The sequence below is a fragment of the Mycteria americana genome, chromosome 6 (genome assembly GCF_035582795.1).
Source record: "Mycteria americana isolate JAX WOST 10 ecotype Jacksonville Zoo and Gardens chromosome 6, USCA_MyAme_1.0, whole genome shotgun sequence".
Lineage (NCBI taxonomy): Eukaryota > Metazoa > Chordata > Aves > Ciconiiformes > Ciconiidae > Mycteria > Mycteria americana.
The window spans coordinates 50881871-50903146 of NC_134370.1; the positions used below are offsets into that span (position 1 = coordinate 50881871).

A 21276-nucleotide genomic window follows, 5' to 3' on the forward strand; every position below is an offset into this window, starting at 1 on the left:
CAAATCCTTTGATTCTGTGCTGTGCTTCATAGTGGCATAGTATAACATTGGACAGGTAGAGGATAGGAAGCTAATGTCACTTTGGGATGCTTTAAGCTCTCCCGCTGTTGAAAGACTGTAGGGCTTAAGGAAGCTTTTGAAATAGTTGTTGCTATGTAGGCAACATTTTGTGGACATTTTGTAGTAATGGTTTAGCTATGCTTCCTGTAGGAAATCTGAGGCTTCATTTATCCTCTCCCTTGGGCTCTGTTTACCATGCATATGCTAGGTGAACTCCCTCCTACATGAAACAGAGTATTTCAGCACCCTTTTATTCTACTCTGTCCTGTTTATCTTATGTTTCTCACCTGCCACTTCAGCATATAACCTAGGTTTAATAGAGAGCTTTAAAACAAGTATTATAAGAATTAATATTAAAATTAGGGTAAGGTGGTATCTGTCTTTACTTCTGTTTTAAATATTGTCACCAGGTATAAATTGTAAAATTGAGTAACAGAATTTCTTTAAATTCTTTCAAAGTAAAAATGACAAAATAGATTGTTCTCTGTAAGTGAGGTAATATTCCTGTGTTACATAAACCAGCAGAAATTAGATTACACTTTGAAAAGTAGTGTTTAAACTTAATCTTTGCATTATCCAAAATAAATTTGTGTGCATATATTTTTGTAAAACACCTAATAAGACCTAAGTACTGTGATGGTTCTTTCTGAAGCCACTGTTTAGTAGCTACTGTTTAGTAGCAAGTGTAAGGAATACCATGCAAATGCACATGAACACTATTTACAGAAAAGGAAGTGGAATGTGAACAGGTTTTTATAATTTATAGCCCTGACAATTAAATTTTTTGGCAACTAAGTGGAGATTAACTACCTAATTTACAAAGGAAAAGCAAAATTTCACAGTGTTTTGAATTTGTAAGTTGCAAATTGTGACCTACAGGTGCAGATTGGTTGACAGCATAATAGCATTTTGCCTTTACCTCGGGAAAAGAATGGTGTAGAATGGCTGCTAGGAGGGTCGTCCTAAGTTCAAAAACTGCTGTGTCTGTCTTTCCTTGTTCCTATGAGCAGTTGCTTACAGAGCTGCTGCAGGTAGGCAGTGTTTAAAGGAGGTCCTGAAAGTAGTATCTAGCTGTTACCATTGGAACTCGGCCTCACTGATGAAAGAAAGCTTTCCAGATGAATTTCTGTGAATTTGTGTCACTGTTTCCTGAAAATGGCTTTGTTTGATAATGTTTGAGGCCGATACCATGCAGACAGATTTTAAAAACTGAAGTATTAATGTCGATTTGTACGAGTACTGTGAATGGGTTGTGATTCTCCAAATTATATCTGTAGCTCATTGTGCACAAGACAATTAATATTTAAAAATTCTATGTAGATTATTTAAGATAATTCAAACTAGAATTTCAAAGTTAATTTAAACATACATTAGGTTTCCACATAGGTCTCCAGCCATTACCTATCTATACAGATGGAAAGTTCTTTTGCTCAGGGTCTGCCCTCTTGTAATGCCTTGCATGGCTCCAAGTCGGCTAACAGCATTTACAAAAACAATAAAATACCAACTTCTGTGTTGATATGTATATTTAACTGATGCATATCAGTTAACTGCTGATGAAGGTATGATTTCAGTGACATTGCACTCATTTGTGCCAGGGATAGAGTTCTAGCAAAGCTCTTTTGGAAATGAGATCATATATATGGTGATTAATAAGTTCCAGTGCTGCAGCATGATGACTGAAGCTCATTTGAAGAAATACATTTATGACTGATGGTAAAGTTTCAGGTAGTGTAATGACATGTCAATGTAATCGGAAGTACTTGAAAATAGACTTGTGAAATTGCCAGATGATTAAGATACAGATCTAATACATGCTGTAGGTAGTATTTCATATACATGTATCTATTTATCTTGAATCATACCAAAATAAATGCTCTCTGTTAGTCTAAAATAAAAATTTTCTGTTCCCTTCTGCAATCATGAATTCTGTAACTATTTCATCCAAATAACATTGTACTTTTTCAAAAGAATAAAATATATAGTGGCTTGATTAAAACCAAAAAAACACTCTTGTTTTATGGTTAGACCTTAAAGTAAATATCCAAAGTGCACAATTTCTGTTGTAGCAGATCTTTTCTTTACTATTTTGTCATTTAGCTGCAAAGCATTTTTATTCAGTGTTCTAGCTTAAAGCTGAGCAGTTTGAGTGGCTTCTATCTTTTTGTTTTCTCACTTGGCAGCGTGTTGCAATACTGCTTAACATAATTAAAAGGAATACAGCCTTTCCTTTAGGGAAATTGCTGTAAATGTAAATCAAGTGTTTTGCTCTAAGTTGCTTAATGCATGGTATAATTAACATGAATATCCATTTTCCACCTGTATGAATACCAGCAGTTCATTCTTTACCTACTGTCAGAACGTGTTACCTGGTGGACTGGAATTTATGAGACTTCATTATGTATATCTTTAGGAGCAATACACAGTCAAGTGGAACCTTTAAGTGACTCATGGGCTCGACTAAAACACAGCAGGGATTGGTTATACACTTCCTCCTACTCATTTGTTGAGTCCGATTTTGATCTCTCAAGATCCCTTGGAGTTCATACTTTGATTGAAAATGTTGTCAGCTTTGTAAGTGGAGATGTGGGAAACTCACCAGGATTTAAGGAACCAGAGGAAAGTATGTCTACCAGTCCACAAGCATCAATAATTGCAATGGAGCAGCAGCAGTTGAGGGCTGAGGTAAGTTTCAGTTTAACACCTTTTCTTCTTATTCTTATGCTCATTTTATGTTTGGTTTTTTTTTTTTTTAAACATTGTCCAAATTCTGTCTATTAAGGACATTTTATCTCTCTTTTCTGTTAAAATATCTTAACTGGAACTGGGAACTTTATTTACATAAACTCTACAACAAAACTTAGAGTTCCCTTTTTGTAAAAAAAAAAAAGTGTCAATGACAAAACAGCTACCTCATTCATTCTTGCTTATGTTTGAAGATGATCTAATTCTGATTTCTAAGGATACTTGCTACTTACTTAATACTGTCTTCTGCCTGCCTTTGTTTTTAGCTTCGTCTGGAAGCACTTCATCAGATTTTAGTGCTTCTGTCAGGGATGGAGGAAAAAGGTAGTGTGCCCTTAATGGGAAGTCGTCAAGTACCAGGATTTCAGTCTTCTTCGTTGCTTACTTCTGTTAGACTACAATTTCTTGCTGGCTGCTTTGGTTTGGGCACTGTAGGACATACAGTCACCAAAGGAGAGAGTGTAAGATTGCATCACTACCAGGTATGTACTTTAATAGTTTCTGCTGTTTCAATAACTGGGTGATAAAAATGTATCAGTCCTTATAATAGTTATTTGTTTGACCCAGGATGGTATCAGAGCAGCTAAGAGAAGTATTCAAATTGAAATCCAAATGGCTGTACACAAAATTTACCAGCAATTATCTGCTACGTTAGAAAGAGCTCTGCAAGCTAATAAGCATCACATAGGTAAGTGAAAACCAGATTTGCAAAATATGTCCTCTAACATACAGTACAACAGCTTATATCTTTAACAAAGCAGACTTTGATATTAGTGACCAGAATTCACTGAAGTATCTGTCTGACTTCTTTTCCAAAGAGAGAGAAGCTTTTTAACCTTTTTCTGTCTTAATTTTCTTCAAGTGTTAACCCTTTTTATTTTAAGACTCTTAAGTATTGTCAGCCTTTCTATTCCACATACCACAATCTTCCACAGTCACCCATGTCTTTGGCGCTTCAAAGTGATTTTTAAGTTTTGCAGGGATAATCAGTTTTCTGAAGAGATGAAAAGTCTCCAATCTTTTTTATTTCGTTCAAGTGAACTTTCTTTAAACCCAAAACCAAAGAACAGGGCATCTTGCCTGTTTTGGAAGCCCTTTCTCCTGGCCTTCTATATCGAAATATTGCTGTGTGCTTCTATCCTTAAGGGATAGCTGGAACTCTGCACCTCTTTGTGCCTTTGTACGTGTACTGACTGAGGGCTTCAGTACAGAAGAGAGTTATATAACTTAGTTTGGTGGTAGAGCTTAATGGGCACTCTTGCCTGAATTGTTTTGTTGTTTCACTTACAATTAAAATGGAATTGGAAGAAGTTTCTTGAGAATCACCTTGAAGTACAAATAGAAAATTAAGTATTTCACCGAGGTATCCTTACCCTAGAGAGAATATTCTGGTTTGAGATTTAGCCTCAGAACATCTACATCACAAACTAGATGTACATGATATTCTTCCTTGGACAACCTTGACGTAGAGGTTGCACTGAGTTAAAGGGGGCTATGATGGTACATCAGAAAGACCACCTCAAAGTGTCTCACAAAGAAGGCTCTTCATTTGATAATTTAATTCATTAACTTTTAAATAAAAAATAATCTGCTGTTCTTTTGTCTTAGTATTCTTACTCTGAACAGCTTATTAATTAAAAACAACTTTATTTTAATCTTAGAAGCACAACAGCGTCTTCTGTTGGTAACAGTCTTTGCTCTAAGTGTACACTATCAGCCTGTTGATGTCTCCTTGGCCATTTCCACTGGTCTGCTAAATGTGCTATCACAGTTGTGTGGCACAGACACCATGTTAGGACAACCACTGCAGTTGCTGCCCAAAACTGGTATTTCTCAGCTCAGCACAGCTTTGAAAGTAGCCAGTACAAGACTACTTCAGATCCTCGCTATCACCACAGGGTAAGTATGGAATGCTCCCTTGCTTTCAGAAAACTTAATTGTTAAGCTTTTCAGCACCCTTTAAAAATAACTTTTCTTTTGTGTGAGCTTTCTTTAGGACAATAAATGTTGTTCAGAAGCATATAAGTGAAGGGGGGGGGGGGGGAAGAGTAGTCACATTCATAAGAAAGATGCACATAAGACTGAAGAATATTTTTAAGTTGTAAGTGAGGAGTTTGGACCGGAAAAGTAAGAACTTTATGGTCTGTAAACATTGCATTCTAGTGTTCCCCATTTTTCTAGCTTGGCTTTGCATCTAGATCTGTTCAGTTGATATGATGAGGCTTTCTGTTCTTGTGTAAAAGTCATTTGTGTAAAAGCAATACCAATAATGTGGTTAGGAGTTCTTCAGAGCAGTACATTTTGCTTTTATTCAGAATATAAAGTAATTTTCTGAGGAATGCTGGCCTCTGCTAGACCAGGGAACAGCATCCAAAATCTTATCAAGACTTAAATATTTAAACTCAGTAAAGGAAAAAGCAGTGGAGAAAGTATTTTCTATTTAGAGAAAGAGTATTATTTAATATTCAGTACATGCATCTTCATTTCAGTGTTCATACAACACATTGCATTTACCTGCCAAATCCGTTATGTAAAAAAAACCCAATAACAGTCCTCCCCTGCGCCCTCCCCCAAAAAACCAACCCACAAAAAGAACACCCCATCTTTGGAAATTGCAGTGGGATTATGTTTAGTTGACTAAGTTGTTCTTTTTCCCCAAGGAAGTGCTGGAAACGTATCCTTCATTTCCAAAGATTGGACAGTTTTAAAGTGTCTTAAAAATAGGGTTCAAATAAGAATAATCTGCCAAGCATATGGTGGAGGATGAGGAAAAGTCACCTGCTGCAATAGAATGAATTAGAGTTAGTGCTGTGTTAGACCCAGTTGTCACTTGCACTGAGTTTATAGTTGTGCCTTTATGTTATTGTTCCCTGGATCAGCTCTCAAATACTCTTATATTTACTTTTTTGTGTGTATGTATAGAACCTATGCTGACAAACTGAGCCCAAAGGTGGTCCAGTCTTTGCTGGATTTATTATGTAGTCAGCTGAAGAACTTGTTATCGCAAGCTGGTGTGATGCTTATGGCTTCCTTTGGAGAAGGGGAAGGTGAGGAAGATGACGTAGAATCAAAAAAGGCAGATTCAAATGGGGATAATGAGAAGAGAGACTTCAGAGGTAATTATCTTGCATCATTTCTGTTACAATTTTGAAATAGCAGAAAACATAATAAAAGAAACCACTGAATGCTGAGGCCCTCACCCACTCTACTGTATTGATTATTGTTGGGTCATTCTTAACTCTGTAAATTAGATTGAATAAAGTCATCAAATAATTTTGTGCTCAGTTCAGATTTATATAGACTTGATACATAAATCAATGTAAAGGTAGGAGCAGGTTAAGAATAAGAATTACTCCATCTGGTTTGGAATTAGGAGGAGAATGCTCTTTTCCTCAAAAAATGAGTTATTGGTGGTAGTGTTTTTCATAAATGCGGTCATAGGAATTTAATTATCTAAGTTTCAAACTGCAAATAAATACAGCCTAATGCAGGAAATTGTTGCATTTGCTTTGTATTATGCAGTTTTGCAGTCTGAATGGGTGGGAAGAGGTTGATCCTACCCTGTCATATTAAAAAATCTGCAACAAAAAGTTCCCTGAAATACTAATATCTTCACATAATTTGCAGTCCCTTAGTGAGCATTTTGAATTTCTGTGGAAATTGTGTGTTTGCAGAAATTTTTCATTGTAGCTTGGTTTTAGGTGTACGTATGTTTTTGGTTGTGCTTATAACTGTCTTTGCTTATAAATAATGCAAAGGCTGATGAATTCATAAGATAATTAATTTAATTACACATTAGGATATAAGCTCTTATCTTTCCACAAACATTTTCTTGTTAAAACTGCCTTGGAATACGAATCAGGGGTGTGAGGAAATACAGAGTTTTGCATCAAAAATCCCCGTAAAACAAAAACATACTTGAAACTAATAGTTACATTTTATATTACGGGGACATTTATAAATAATCATGTGTATCAGATTTATGTGGCAAGGTTTTGGTAGGGGGAGAGGGCTGCAGGGGTGGCTTCTGTGAGAAATCAGGAGCTTGCCCCAATGTCAGAACCAGTTTCAGGCAGCTCCAAAACAGACCCGCCGCTGCCCAAAGCTGAGCCAGTCAGCAATGCTGGTGGTGCCTCTGTGATAACATATTTAAGAAAGGGTAAAAAGCGCTGCACAGCAGATGTGTGAGAGAAAAGTGGGAAAAATATGAGAGAAACAACTTTGTAGACACCAAGGTCAGTGAAGAAGGAGGGGGACGAGGAGGAGGTGCTTCAGGTGATAGAGCAGGGATTCCCCTGCAGCCAGTGGAGAAGACCATGGTGAAGCAGGCTGTCCATCTGCAGCCCATGGAGGGCCCCTGCCAGAGCAGGTGGATGTGCCTTGAAGGAAGCTGCAGCCCGTGGAGAGCCCACGCAGGAGCACGATTCTGGCAGAAACTGGCTTGTGGGGGACCCACACTGGAGCAGTCTGTTCCTGAAGGACTGTCCTGTGGAAAAGGGTCCAGAGTGGAGCAGTTCTTGAAGGACTGCAGCCCATGGGAAGGACCCATTATGGAGCAGGATATGAAGTAACCACAACCCCCTCACATTCCCGATCCCCCTGCTCTGCTCGGGGGGGGGAGGTAGAAGAGTTAGGAGTAGAGTCGAGCCTGGGAAGAAGGGGTGGGTGGGGGGAAGGTGTTTTAATTTTGTCTTTGTTTTTCACTATCCTACTCTATTTTTCATTGACAATAAATTAAATTAATCTTCCCCAAGCTGAGTCTCTTTTGCCCGTGAATGGTAATTGGTGAGCGATCTCACTGCCCTTATCTTGACCCACGGGCTTTTCGTATTTTCTCCCTGTCTTGTTGAGGAGCAGAAGTGAGAGAGCAGCTTGGTGGGCACTTGCCAGCCAGCCAAGGTTAACAGCCAGCCATCATGTAATAACTGACCATTGTATTTTTACTTACAACACAGTTTGTTGCCAGTAACAAGGACTGCTAATATTTTCTGTCATTTTCCATTCTCTATGACAAGACTGCAAATGGTTACTTCTGTCTCTGAGTTGCTTGGCTAGATTTTATATTAACTATATAGAGCTTGCAAATACTGAAGTGTGGTTCTACAGCCACACTTTTGATTAGATATATACAGTAATTTCCTGTAGAGTTGTTTATAAATCTTAGCATATCAAAGTACTTGTGGTCCATAATGCACTGTGTGTTATTTGAGTAGCTGTTTTTCCAAATGCATGCTAGTCCGCATAGCGTAGCCTAGCAGTATCAACTGGCTGTATCCTGTTCTGAACTCACCACACTCAAAAACTGAAACATCTAAACCGCAGCTGTGAATGGCTGCCTTAATTTTTTTTTTTCCTTCTACTTTGACCTTGACTTTAAAAATTGTTATTTGCAGATACTGTAGAAGTAAGGTCGTAAATGAAAACTTTTTAATTTAACTTCCTAGCTGCCCTCCGAAAGCAACATGCAGCAGAATTGCACTTGGGAGACTTTCTTGTTTTCCTACGTAGAGTTGTGTCTTCAAAAGCAATTCAGTCAAAAATGGCATCTCCGAAGTGGACAGAAGTACTTCTTAACATTGCTTCTCAGAAGTGTTGCTCAGGTATGATCTTTTCAAAATGTACTCAATGGTTACTTGTATTTCTGTAGTGCAGTTCCTAAAAATAGGGCCTGTTAGAACATGTGTTACATAGTGAACAACTAAAACTAACTTCAGTAGATGTACACAAGTTACACTTTGGAAAATTGTGTGCTGGTGGCATGCAGCTGGCATCATAAGTGCGTGCCTGATGCAGAAGTCACTTTCAGATTATTAACGTATTGCTCCATCTTTAGGAGTTCCCTTGGTTGGCAATTTGAGGACTAGACTTCTTGCACTTCATGTACTAGAAGCTGTATTACCTGCTTGTGAATCTGGCGTTGAAGATGATCAGATGGCTCAGGTCTTTATATTTTGTTGTAAGCTTTTACACCTGTTTCTTCAAAAGGCCTCATTAAACTTTTAAATGTTTCATAGGTTTGTTCAGAATCCAAATCAGGTGAGGCTCAGTGTAGATATTTGCTTATCTGAGAGCACTGAATATTTTGGCATTTATACCTACAATGCAAAATATAACAATATAATATTATTTTTGGCCTCATCTTGAATTTAAAATGATCTGAATTATATTCTAATACACCAGGTTGTTGAACGTTTATTCTCACTTCTGTCTGACTGCATGTGGGAGACTCCAATAGCTCAGGCTAAACATGCAATTCAAATAAAGGAGAAAGAACAAGAAATGAAGCTACAGGTAATAATCCTTTTACTTTCTCTTTTGACTGAATGCAACTGAGTTACATTTACCACAAATATTTTATCCTGTTTCTGACAGAAGCAAGGGGAGTCTGAAGATGAAGATGAGAATCTTCCCATACAGGAAGTGTCCTTTGACCCTGAGAAAGCTCAATGCTGCATAGTGGAGAATGGGCAGATTCTAACTCATGGAAGTGGAGGTAAAGGATATGGTTTAGCATCCACTGGAGTTACTTCTGGGTGTTACCAGTGGAAGGTAGGTTGCATAAAAGTGTATTTCTTAACTTCTCTTACTTCATTTTGGAAATATGCTATGATTTATAAACAACAGCTACCTATATTTTTTTCCCTTATGACAACATTCTTGGGTAAATGACATTTTGGCAATGTTAGGTTTACGGTTGGACTCGATCTTAAGGGTCTTTTCCAACCTAAACAATTCTATGATTCAATCCAAAGTGAAGAGTTTGTGGCTGCTTTTGAGCACTGCCATTTGGATATTTCGGTACACAGATTGGAGAGTGTGAATATGTGTCGCATATTTGTAGAGGTGATGGTACTTGTCCCTAAGATTAGTCAGCACAAATGGGCATTGTCTTGCAAAAGTTACCTACTGAACTATGTAGATTTTGAATTTTTCCTTAAGAAAAACACTTCACAAAACATTTTGTTTTCTTGCAAAAAGAAATATCAGCCTGTCTGACTGACAAGACCAGCTTTTAATACATCATCTGAAGTGATATTTTTAGGAATATAGATACATACACAGTTGTAGTCCTTGTTAGTACCATCTTTGAGCATAACACTTTTACTTCTTTCTTTTTTTTTTTTTTTTTTTTTTTTTTTTTACTTAATTCTGTGTAAATCACTTACTGCAAACATGAGGAGTAAAGCTTACTTATTTCTGTAATACTATTTTTAGCACTTGTAACCCAGCTTCTGGGTGTATATATTTTTGAGTCTGGAAAAAACCTGAACTTCTTTGTGTATTTACATACAGTTTTCCTAATTACTAGTAGGTTAAGTTTAAATGACTTGTTAATGACTGACCTTATACACCAAGATGTCATTTTAGAGGTAGAGCTTGACTTTAGCTTATTAGCTTATTATTTTTTATTTATTAAAAACTTCTGAGCAAAACAGTTAGAAGTATGCATAAATATGTGTAAGATAAATTTTCATTGCTTTATTGTGTTAAAATGTATATTCTTGACTTTTTTCCCTGTTTTTTTTTGTTTTGCCTGCCAGTTCTACATTGTGAAGGAGAATCGAGGCAATGAAGGCACGTGTGTAGGAGTTTCTCGCTGGCCAGTACATGATTTTAACCATCGCACTACCTCAGATATGTGGCTATATAGAGCCTATAGTGGTAACCTTTATCATAATGGAGAACAAACTTTGACTCTGTCCAGCTTTACCCAAGGAGATTTCATCACATGCGTATTAGATATGGAAGCAAGAACCATTTCCTTTGGTAAAAATGGAGAGGTATTTAACATTAATTGGTTTTTTTGGTGTTTTTTGCAACAGTAATTTGGCATGGATATTTTATATAAAGCTAAGCATGACAGTTAAGACACAGCGTGACAATTCCAGTTGCAAGGATTATAATACAGGTATAAGTTTGTCACGTTTCATATTTTTGCTTGTTTTGTTTTTTAACTAGGAGCCAAAACTAGCTTTTGAAGATGTGGATGCAGCAGAGTTATACCCTTGCGTTATGTTCTATAGCAGTAATCCAGGAGAAAAGGTATCTTAAATGTTCATCTGCATAGGTGTACTGGTTTTGGCTGGGATAAAATCAATATTCTTTATAACAGCCTGTATGGTGCTATGTTTTGGATTTATGACCAAAACAATGTTGATAATGCACAGTGGTTTAGCTATTGCTGAACAGTGTTTACACAGCATCAAGGCTTTCTTGGTTTCTCACTCTGTCCCTCCCAGCAAGTACGTTGGGGGTAGGCAGGAGGCTGGGAGGGAGTGCAGCCGGCCAGCTCACTTAAAGTGACCAGAGGGATATTCCATATGATATAACATCATGCGCAGCAATAAAACTGCAGGGAAGTTTGCCAGGGGTTTCTGTTGCTCAGGAACTGTCTAGGCATCAGTCAGCTGGTGGTGAGCAATTGCGTTTTGGATCACTTGTTTTTCTTTGGGTTTTTTTTTATTTTGGCAGTTTTTTCTCTTTTATTTATGAAACTTAGTTTATCTTTTCTCACTCTTGCGCTGCTGATTCTCTTCCCCATCCTGCTGGGGGGAGTGATTGAGCGGCTGTGTGGGACTTAGCTGCCTTACCCGGGTTAACTCTCAACAATAGGTCATAAGTTTACCCTTTCCCTTCTGTTCTTCTCTGTGTCAATGTTATGGATGTTGGTTTTTTTGGGGTAGCTAACAAGTGCTGAGAATGTCACTGATTATTCATTTTGGTTTACGACATACATAGCACTACATTACTTGCACACTAGCTAGACTTTTCATAAATTCCTATATTGTGTAATCAATTGTAAATTTTAAAAGTATTTTATTATTTAGAATTGATTTACAGACTTAATGTTCTACACACAAAATTGCATTCCTCAGAAACCAGGGAGAATGTAGTATTAGGAATTCCAGATAGTCTTATGTGAGAAACCATTAACTGTTGTAATTTCAGCGTCCTTGAGTTTGAAGAGATGCAGGTTTTGACCAGTGTTAAGGTGGATTTTGCACTGTCACGCAAAAAAAGACAGTGCTAGTAATTTTTTCTATTCTGCAGGAGACTCCTGTATTTAAAATGAGCTTCTTCAGGTATGTTGAGAAGATAACTTTTAAACTGTTCTCTTTAAACACTTAGGTGAAAATCTGTGATATGCAGATGCGTGGTACACCAAGAGATTTACTACCTGGTGACCCCATCTGTAGTCCTGTTGCTGCAGTGCTGGCAGAAGCCACTATCCAACTCATTCGTATCCTTCATCGCACAGACCGTTGGACACACTGCATCAATAAAAAAATGATGGAAAGACTGAATAAAATCAAAACATGTCTTAAAGAAGCAGGCCAAAAGCTTAAGAAAAGTCGCTCAATTCAAAGTCGAGAAGAGAATGAGGTGAGAGAGGAGAAAGAAAATAAAGAGGAGGAGAAAAGCAAGCATAGTAGGCACGGTCTGGCTGACCTTTCAGAACTGCAGTTGAAGATGCTCTGTGTGGAAGTGTGGCCTGTTCTAGCAGTAATTGGTGGAGTTGATGCTGGTCTTAGAGTTGGAGGTCGATGTGTACACAAGCAAACTGGACGTCATGCCACCTTGCTTGGAGTAGTGAAGGAAGGCAGTACATCCGCCAAGGTCCAGTGGGATGAAGCAGAGATTACTATCAGGTATGCTCATTCCTACACTTTTCACAATCTAGTGGTGTTTTGTGCTTGGAAATCTTCAGAAGTAATGTACATTTTATATTAGAGTCATGCTGATCAATTATTTTAAGCTTAGATTTCAAAATTTGGCTTTTTAAAACAAAAGACTTATGAGTTAAATTTTTATGCTATCTAGTAATAAAATGCCTTGTATATCAAAAATAAATTTGATAGTTTTGAATTGATGAGCATCATTAGACTTCTTAGATTTGGCCTTTAGGCTTCAGAGTTGGGATGTGACCAGCTTGCCAGTTTTCCTAGATTTGAAATGAACATTGCTTGTTTTAGAATTGGTATGTTTTGGCTAACTAAAACATTATTGCTGTCTTAGTTTACTACAGCTTCTTGGTTATGTCTGTGAAGAACACAGATGTTTACCGGGGGTTAGCGCACACTTTTGTTGTAAATGGTGAACCTGGTTCTGAAGAGAGACCTGATATGGTTTGTCAGAGTTGAGAACAGGTGTCTTTGCTGCATTGTCGTTCCCTTCTTAGGGGACTGGAAATTGCTCTGTGGGGCTTGAGGAGTGGTTAAGGTCAGCAGATGGGAGGATTCTCTCTTCTTAATGGTGGGTTGGATGATGGTATTCAAATTAATGCTGCCTTGAAGTAGTGTTCGTTCATTCTCTGACCTGCCTTAGAGAGCTAAAGGAATGCCCCTGTATTAGATGTTAACACTCTGGAGTTGTTGTTCTACAGATGATGGTGAGAATTGGGGAGGAGGCTGGAAGGAGATACTCCTTTTTCCACCTCTCTTGCAGACATGCCTTCAAAGGGAGGGCACTTGGAAGGAAACTCTGAAATGAAGCTAGTGGCTTCTCTGGGCTCTCTGGTGGTCTCGCAGGAATTGCCTGTGTTTTTGTGTGGAAAAGATTTGATTCACTGTATTTCTTAAACTCCTCCTGGCTATAGTTGAACCATAATCTTCTGGAGAAGTTGAGCAGTAATTATTTTTTTTGCCACCAGTTACAATTACATTCTCAAAAAACTGAGGTCAGTTCACCTCTTAGAACTGTTGCAACATTATGCCTATTTTGTCTTTATGCAAAGGCTGTTGTCACTTTAACTAAATATACTGAAGTACAATTGATTCTCAAATTTAGTTCCAGATATAAATCCTTTCAAGTATGCCCATGCGACAGTATAGCCTTAAAGTAAGTGTGCCCTTAAAATAATTGGCAATATTATTTGAGTGAAGTGGTACAGCGCTTGAACACAGGCAAGCTCTTGGTAATGCATTGAATTAAGTTCAGAATGTACCTTCTCAATTAAAACCAGGCTAAAGCTTGCTTTCATTTTTAAGTAGAAGTTTACCTTGTAAGATGGGAAAACATTTTGGCATAATAAAAGGAAGATTTAAAAGTCCTTTATCTGCTGGATGTATGGAAAATACAAGATGTATGGAAATACAGGCTGGTGAATTTTTGTCCTGCTTAGAGTGAAAATTAATCAAGTGTAACAGTCCTAAGTATTACACAAAATTATCACTGACTATAGATGGACAGATAGACAGACATATATTATATGTATCTGTTGGGTTTTCTGACCTGTGTTTTTAAAAAGCCACTGTCCTCTCTAGGTAATCTGTCCTGACATAAGCAGAGACAGGATTATCATAAGCTATTCATAGCATGCTCCTTGTGGTGAATAGTTGAACAGGAATGTGAGGTCAATCAAAGCTTTTCCTTAACGTGAAAAAGGTTTAGGAGTGTTTTCTTTCTAAGCTCTTACACCTATTCACAAATTCAGCTTAGGTATGATGATAAAATTTGGCTTAAGGTAGTTTTTCTTAGTACAAGTCTGTTACATATTTCTAAATAATATAGCAGAAACCTCTGTCAGCACAGAATTGATAGCTTCTATGATGCTTCTGGGTTTTAATGCTTGTTGTTGAAAACCTATGCATGCTTTGTTGCCTTTGCTCTGATACCATATCTCCCTGTTTTCTGATCATAACCTCATTTGCCCCTGTTTACATTTAATTTTTAGAATTGGTTTTTTTATTTTATTAAATATATTTTACTTTGCCTACATTATTTCCTGTACTTTCCTCCTGTCTCTCCCTCACTTGCTTTTTCCTGTGTCATTCTGATCTTTATTAAAGCTTCCCAACTTTTTGGTCGCCTAGTGATACTCCACTGTATAATCTGGAGCCCTGCGAACCACTGCCTTTTGATGTTGCAAGATTTCGTGGGCTGACAGCTACTGTGTTGCTGGACCTTACCTATCTGACTGGTATTCATGAAGATACAGGAAAGCAAAGCACCAAGAGACATGAGAAAAAACACAGACATGAATCTGAAGATAAAGGGGAAATGGACCAGAAAATGGAGGGTGATGTTGGATCAGATATACGATTAGCACAAAGTGCTGATGATAACAAAGGACATAGCACTACAAGCTCTAAGTCGGAAAATGAAGTTGCTTCCTTTTCTTTAGAACCATCAACAGTAGGTATGGAATCCCAACACCAACCTGCTGAAGGAAGAAAAAAGAATCATGAGCATACTCCAAGAAATCATGATATAGTGCAGTCAGAAATCAGAGCAGTACAGCTATCTTATCTTTATCTTGGTGCTATGAAGTCACTTAGTGTTCTTCTTAGTTGTAGTAAATATGCTGAACTACTGTTAATACCAAAAGTCCTGGCAGAAAATGGTCACAACTCTGATTGTGCTAGTTCTCCAGTTGTTCACGAAGATGTTGAAATGCGTGCTGCCTTGCAGTTCCTGATGCGACACATGGTGAAACGGGCAGTCATGCGTTCACCAATTAAAAGAGCTCTAGGACTGGCAGATCTGGAACGAGCACAAGCCATGATCTACAAATTAGTGGTTCATGGGCTGCTGGAGGATCAGTTTGGTGGCAGACTTAAACAAGGTACATTTTCAAAATTATGGAAGTACAGTGTTAAATTTTTTTTTCCTATTAAAATTAATAGTAACAATTATAATAATGATAATACAAATAACAGTCTTGTGATTTTGTAGTGGTTATACTTCAGAGGAATCTTAATTGGACAGAGGAATTTTACAAAGATGTTTTACTGTTTTGTAGATATAATACTGACTTTTTTGCCTTTTCCCCAATTCCTTATTTTAATAAAAAGTGAATGCATATCAGTCAATCAGAAATATAAGAGTTTCTAATGTCTTTAATACTTTTTAAAAATGAGCAGTTCTGTATATACTTGTCAGAAGGATTTGTATGTGATGTAAATATCATAAAGTTCACTGTTGTTAAATGTGTATGCAGTCATGTTAATAGATGATGTTAGGCATGTGTATGTTCAGGGTGAAAGTAACCTGTGTTTCTGTCTGTGAAAAATCTCTAGATCAGTTGTGGGGTTTTGGTTTTGGGGTGGTGTTTTCTGAGATTTTTTTCTGAGATACTTGGCACTGCACTAACAGAAGCGGAAGATAAAATGTGTATACTTCCTTTTCTTCTTAAAAATACGTGTATTACAGTCTGCATCTTCAGGGAAACCATTTAAATCAGTTTAAACAAAGAAAAAAAAAATCTAAAATATTAAAGCTAATTACTGTGCCATCTGGTTCTTTACTGTCTTAAGGACTTCTTCTAAACCAACCAAAAAAACTCTTCAAAAATCTGTTACTTACACAGCTGAGTTAAAAATAGCTTTATAGTTAATCAGCTCTATTTCCATATCTGAGAATTCTTTCCCTTTTGCCTAAGAGAATAATCCTAGCTGTTAGAGTAATCCTGTTACAGTCATAAATCTAAATCTCTAAATCTAAATATCATAAGATCTAACCAAGTAAATGGCTTCTGTTATCATCTGGAAAGACTTGTATACTATTTACCTGCTATTGGTATGACAACAGCAAGAGCCAGTAGACTGATTTCTTTACATAAGTCCATGAGTTATTGGCAGAAGTATTTGTATGATGTGCATTTCTGCACACCCCTTTCTTTGGGGGAAATTTTAAATGATGATAGTTATTTTTGAAAGTTTAGCCACGGCTACTATTCTACATAATTATATTAATGTTCCTGTAACATCCTTTTTTCTGTTGTAGAAGTAGATCAACAAGTAGAAGAAGGTGATCAGTCTCAGCAAGCCCAAACACCAGTTACAACCAGCCCTTCTGCTTCTAGCACGACATCTTTCATGAGCAGCTCTCTGGAGGATACTACCACTGCTACTACTCCAGTAACTGATACTGAAACAGTTCCAGCTTCAGAATCACCTGGTGTTATGCCTCTCAGCCTTCTTAGGTAAAATATCTTTATTTTCAGCATTATATGATTTTGTGGGTGCAGGGAGCCAGTTGTGTGGTTCATATGCAATATATGTCTTTAGCTTTCTAAGCCTTTGAAAATGTTAATGTTTGTATTTACTGTTAAGAACTGCCTCTGCAGAGGACAGAGTTTAATTCGTTACTTTGCCTTGCAGGACACGTGTTACTAGAAATAAAAAGCTCTTAAGCTTTTAAAATACACTGTATATATATGTAACATCTGAATTCTTCAAGACAGGAGAAAATACCTTCCTTATGTTGTCCTTCAGTTCTCATGTTTATTTGGTATAGTTTACATTACAAATCTCTGAAATTCTGTATTTTTAACGAATAGTTGTTGATTCTCATATTAGAGTAGATCTTAGTTTGTAGGTAGCATTCTGCAAGTTAAGACCTCGTTTCATCCTACCCTCACATACTGAAATGGAAGTAAGATAAAACTAGTTAATCTGTGATGTAGAAGGAAATCTGCTTTACATTGAATAGAGTCCTATTCTAAGTTTATTAATTCTGTTAAGTTTATTAACTGTCTTCTTACAGGTTTTGCAGATATGATTTGACAAAAGCCAGAACAATGTCCTATTACCAGGACAGTGAAAGTAAAATACTCACCTGATTTATTAGTCAGGCTGAGTTGTGAACGAAGTGGGGAAATGGGAAGAATGTTTACTTCTCTTTTATCTCCTATGTGGGGTTTTTTTAGGTGCATACTTAGAATTTAATTTTCCAGGCAAAGGTGGTAGGAATGAGCTGTTCTGACAGGGTTTTTCTGCCCACCCCAATGTATGTATTGTGCCTTATCCTTACAAAACTCAATTGCTGTAAAGTATGACTTGCTAAGTGCACTCTAATTTGATGTTTTTCTTATGTCAGACCTTTTTCAGCATAGGTCTTTTTAATATAAATGTATATTGTTCTTTTTTAAAGGCAAATGTTCTCCAGTTATCCTACTACAACTGTACTTCCAGCACGACGTGCTCAGACTCCTCCAATATCTTCTTTACCAACATCTCCTTCAGATGAAGTTGGAAGAAGACAAAGTTTGACTTCTCCCGATTCCCAGTCTGCAAGGCCTGCCAATCGTACAGGTAAACTTGTAGTCAATATAGATAGAAATGTGGATGAGTTAGTAAATTCACAGAAGTTTGGTGTAGTTTTTTTAAGACACTGAAAACCAACAGGGTTTCTTTTTAATGCAACCTAATATGCAAAGCATAGTTGAAAACCTTTTAATTACTATCTTAGGATAAAAAGCTGTAGATTGTCTAGCTGTAGACTTTATCAAGCAAATGAAATTAGTTTTTAAAAGCTGTGGAATGGATTATAAACTACATGTATAAAACGAGAATGCAGTGTAACTGGTAATTACTTCAAAATGTTAATCTGATTTGGGCTTGTTTCCTCGGTTGTGTGCCACTGTTTAGTGCACTAATTTTCTAGCTTTTGTTAGGTCATATACCACACACAAAACAAGAATTGGTGTATTTTATGGTACATACACCAATGTAGCTCCTTCCAATTAATCTTGTTTCATGAGATAGAAAGGGCTGTCCAACCTTCATGGGCTCCTCATGCTGCTCTCTGGAATCATGTGAAGGTAATGGGAGGCTTCTGTTCATAGAAGTTTTATTACTGCCTGCACTGTACTACTCAAAACAGAAACTTGCTCTATTCCAGCATACATGCAGAATGGAATAGGTAGAGGCTGAGCAAATTGTTGCATGAGAATCTTGAGCTTCTAAAGAGCACAAATGAGTATTGTGATGCAAAGGAGATAATACTAAAAGGTATATTAAAAGTCCATATATATGTGTTTTGTATTCAATGAATAGAAGAGACTGATTTTCTCAGTGCTGAGAAACAAAGTCCATGCTTTAAAATTCCTGACTGATACAACTTTTTATTCTTGCTCTTATATCCATGCTATTAGGTGGGTGTTTTAGCTATTTTATTTGTTGCACAGCAACTTGTCTGCTCAGTTTCACATCTCTCTCATTGGTGTTTTTTTTGTTTCGGGTTGGTTTTTTTTTTTTTTTTTTACTTCATGAGATGACTTGCTTCTCCTCATGATACTGTCTTTACAAGTGTTTGTTGGTATGTTGTTGATGCCTTCGTTGATCAGACCTCACTTTTATGGCAAATAAGGAAACTGTGTTTTTTGGGCAGTAACTGACCTTTTTAGAGTTCTTTGAAAGACTCTTTGCACAGAAATATAGCCACCATTTACAAAGAGGTTTTTCAGATATGTCACCAGCTTAGTTGAGGTCTCTTTCTGTACCTTAAGAGGAATGTGTATTGGTGCAATCTTGTAACATTTGGGAATCTTGATAATTTGAACAAGGGTAACTTTATCTGATCTACCTAAATATAAATCAAATAGATAATTTGATTAAGTTTTAAATGGAAATAAACTTCTTGGAAATATCTAAAAAGAAATAGTTCTTTGAATATTATCAGTATCCTACTTGATGAAACAGAAGCTTACATAATATATATGTTACCAATAAGAATGAACACCATCTGGTTTCATTACAGAAAGTATCTTACTTTGTGGAAAGTAGTAGAGAAGAAAGTTGTTAAGGGCAATTATTCCCTTATTTGAAGCTAATATAGCAAAGTAAGGTCTAGTAAAGTAACACTAAAGAAAGGTTTATGCACTTTACATTTAACGTTTTCTGTCTTTTAAGCTTTGTCTGATCCAAGCAGCCGACTTTCAACATCCCCTCCTCCTCCTGCCATTGCTGTTCCATTATTAGAAATGGGGTTCTCCCTCAGGCAAATTGCAAAAGCTATGGAAGCTACAGGTAATCTATAACTATAACATGAGTTTAATCTGAAAAATTAGATAAATATGAAATACTTTTTTCCAATGGAATACTTAAAGTTCTATAACCATTTATGGGAAAAAAATTGATTTTTTTCACCATCAATGATATGATACAATTCTGAAGTGTGATTTTCCTGCTTTCAGGTGCCAGAGGAGAAGCAGATGCACAGAATATCACAGTGCTGGCCATGTGGATGATAGAGCACCCTGGAAATGAAGATGATGAAGAGCCCCAGTCAGAAGGGACTGCAGATTCACGACATGGGACAATAGTCTCTGGAAGTGGTGGAAAATCTGGTGATCATTGTTATTTGCAGTCACCAGGTGATATCCCTTCTGCTGATGCCACTGAAATGGAGGAAGGCTTTGGTGAAAGGTAAAATGTAGTTTTCTTCTAATTGCTTGTAATCTGTTGAAGAAACTGAAAATCTCACAAGTTCATTGTTGCTGACAGAACATTACTTTGTAATGCCCTTTTGAATTTTGTTACAACATGAGTAAAAGCAAACACGTAATTAAATTAGGTGTACACGGTGCACTTATTTTCCAGTACTGTTTGTGCACAGAACTGGGGAAGAATGTAACTGAGCATGCTTTCTTCAAAAAAAGAGAGGAAGGAGGAATGAAAAAAATGAGGGCACATAGCTTACGTTTTACCTAAAAGACCTAATAATAAAGCAAAATTTTATTGGAGGTTGGTTTTTTTCTTCAGTGGACTCATGAACAGGTATTTTTCTACATTTTAAAATGAATTCTTGGTTTGTCAAGAGAGAATGAAACTGAATTGAAGTTTACATTCTCAGTTACCTTCACAACCTTAGACCTAAACAAGGAGGAAAGGTGGTTGTTTTTCTTTTGTTTTTTTTTTTAATCCTAAAAGTAGTGGTTATATTTTAAGTGACACCTATTAGGAATCATTCCAGCTTTTTTGTTAATAGGGAGGATGACAATTACAAGATGTATTTTGAGAACACTTTTGTTCAGATTCCTTGATCCTACCGAGATACTAATTTTTAAGTTTCCCCGGTTACTTTGTCCTAGGTAAACTGTCATTTCATGGAGAACTCACAGATTTCAGTTGGGAGAAATAAACTAAGCAACAAGTGTTACTAAGTAACTTAAATTCATGTTTTGCAAAAGATTTTGGGCAAAAGAGGGAATGACTGAGGCAGCAACAACAGAAATGTTGATTTTATTTCTTTTTAAAAGGAGAAGGAACCTAGTTTGAGCTGTAGTTAACATTGACAGCACAAAATGAGTGCTCTCCCAAAATTTCTGCAATGCTTAGGCTGCAACTATGGAAGCATCAAACAGGTGTTGACATTGCTGCATCTAATTTGTTTGAGGTAAATCTCACAGTCAAAAAGACAGTAAATATGTGCTGCAGTGGAACTGAAAATTCTTGAATTCCAAATTCCCTGGTTTTCCTTCTGTGAAAAGAAAGAAAAAAAAATGCCAATAAATATGATCTTAGTATTTTTCCTTACTTACTGTATGTGGCTGTTTAAAACTTGATTTGATTTACCTGTAAATTACAAATTCTTGTAGCCCTGATAATATGGATCATGTGGATAATGCAGCTTCTGCAAGTGGACCTCCTCCTAGGAGTCGGTCAGCTGTAACGAGGAGACACAAATTTGATTTAGCTGCCCGAACGTTGCTAGCACGTGCTGGTAAGTATACTGAAAGACTTCCAA

General features: G+C 36.9%; 1 protein-coding gene across 13 annotated transcripts in view; it reads left to right on the plus strand.

The window, feature by feature from the left end:
- Positions 1-21276, plus strand: part of HERC1 (HECT and RLD domain containing E3 ubiquitin protein ligase family member 1) — a 107557-nt gene that overhangs the window by 54341 nt on the left and 31940 nt on the right. For 9 of the 13 annotated variants that reach the window (XM_075505764.1, XM_075505763.1, XM_075505765.1 and 6 more), the window contains exons 26-43: positions 2474-2745; positions 3072-3287; positions 3373-3493; positions 4467-4704; positions 5728-5921; positions 8250-8405; positions 8639-8745; positions 8986-9096; positions 9178-9354; positions 10347-10586; positions 10765-10848; positions 11935-12455; positions 14595-15370; positions 16531-16729; positions 17680-17840; positions 19440-19556; positions 19724-19955; positions 21128-21252. In XM_075505764.1, the coding sequence (XP_075361879.1) occupies positions 2474-2745; positions 3072-3287; positions 3373-3493; positions 4467-4704; positions 5728-5921; positions 8250-8405; positions 8639-8745; positions 8986-9096; positions 9178-9354; positions 10347-10586; positions 10765-10848; positions 11935-12455; positions 14595-15370; positions 16531-16729; positions 17680-17840; positions 19440-19556; positions 19724-19955; positions 21128-21252 (4047 nt within the window). The remainder of the gene's footprint in view (positions 1-2473; positions 2746-3071; positions 3288-3372; positions 3494-4466; positions 4705-5727; positions 5922-8249; positions 8406-8638; positions 8746-8985; positions 9097-9177; positions 9355-10346; positions 10587-10764; positions 10849-11934; positions 12456-14594; positions 15371-16530; positions 16730-17679; positions 17841-19439; positions 19557-19723; positions 19956-21127; positions 21253-21276) is intronic. The other 4 variants (XM_075505776.1, XM_075505770.1, XM_075505767.1 and 1 more) reach the window with 4 other exon arrangements.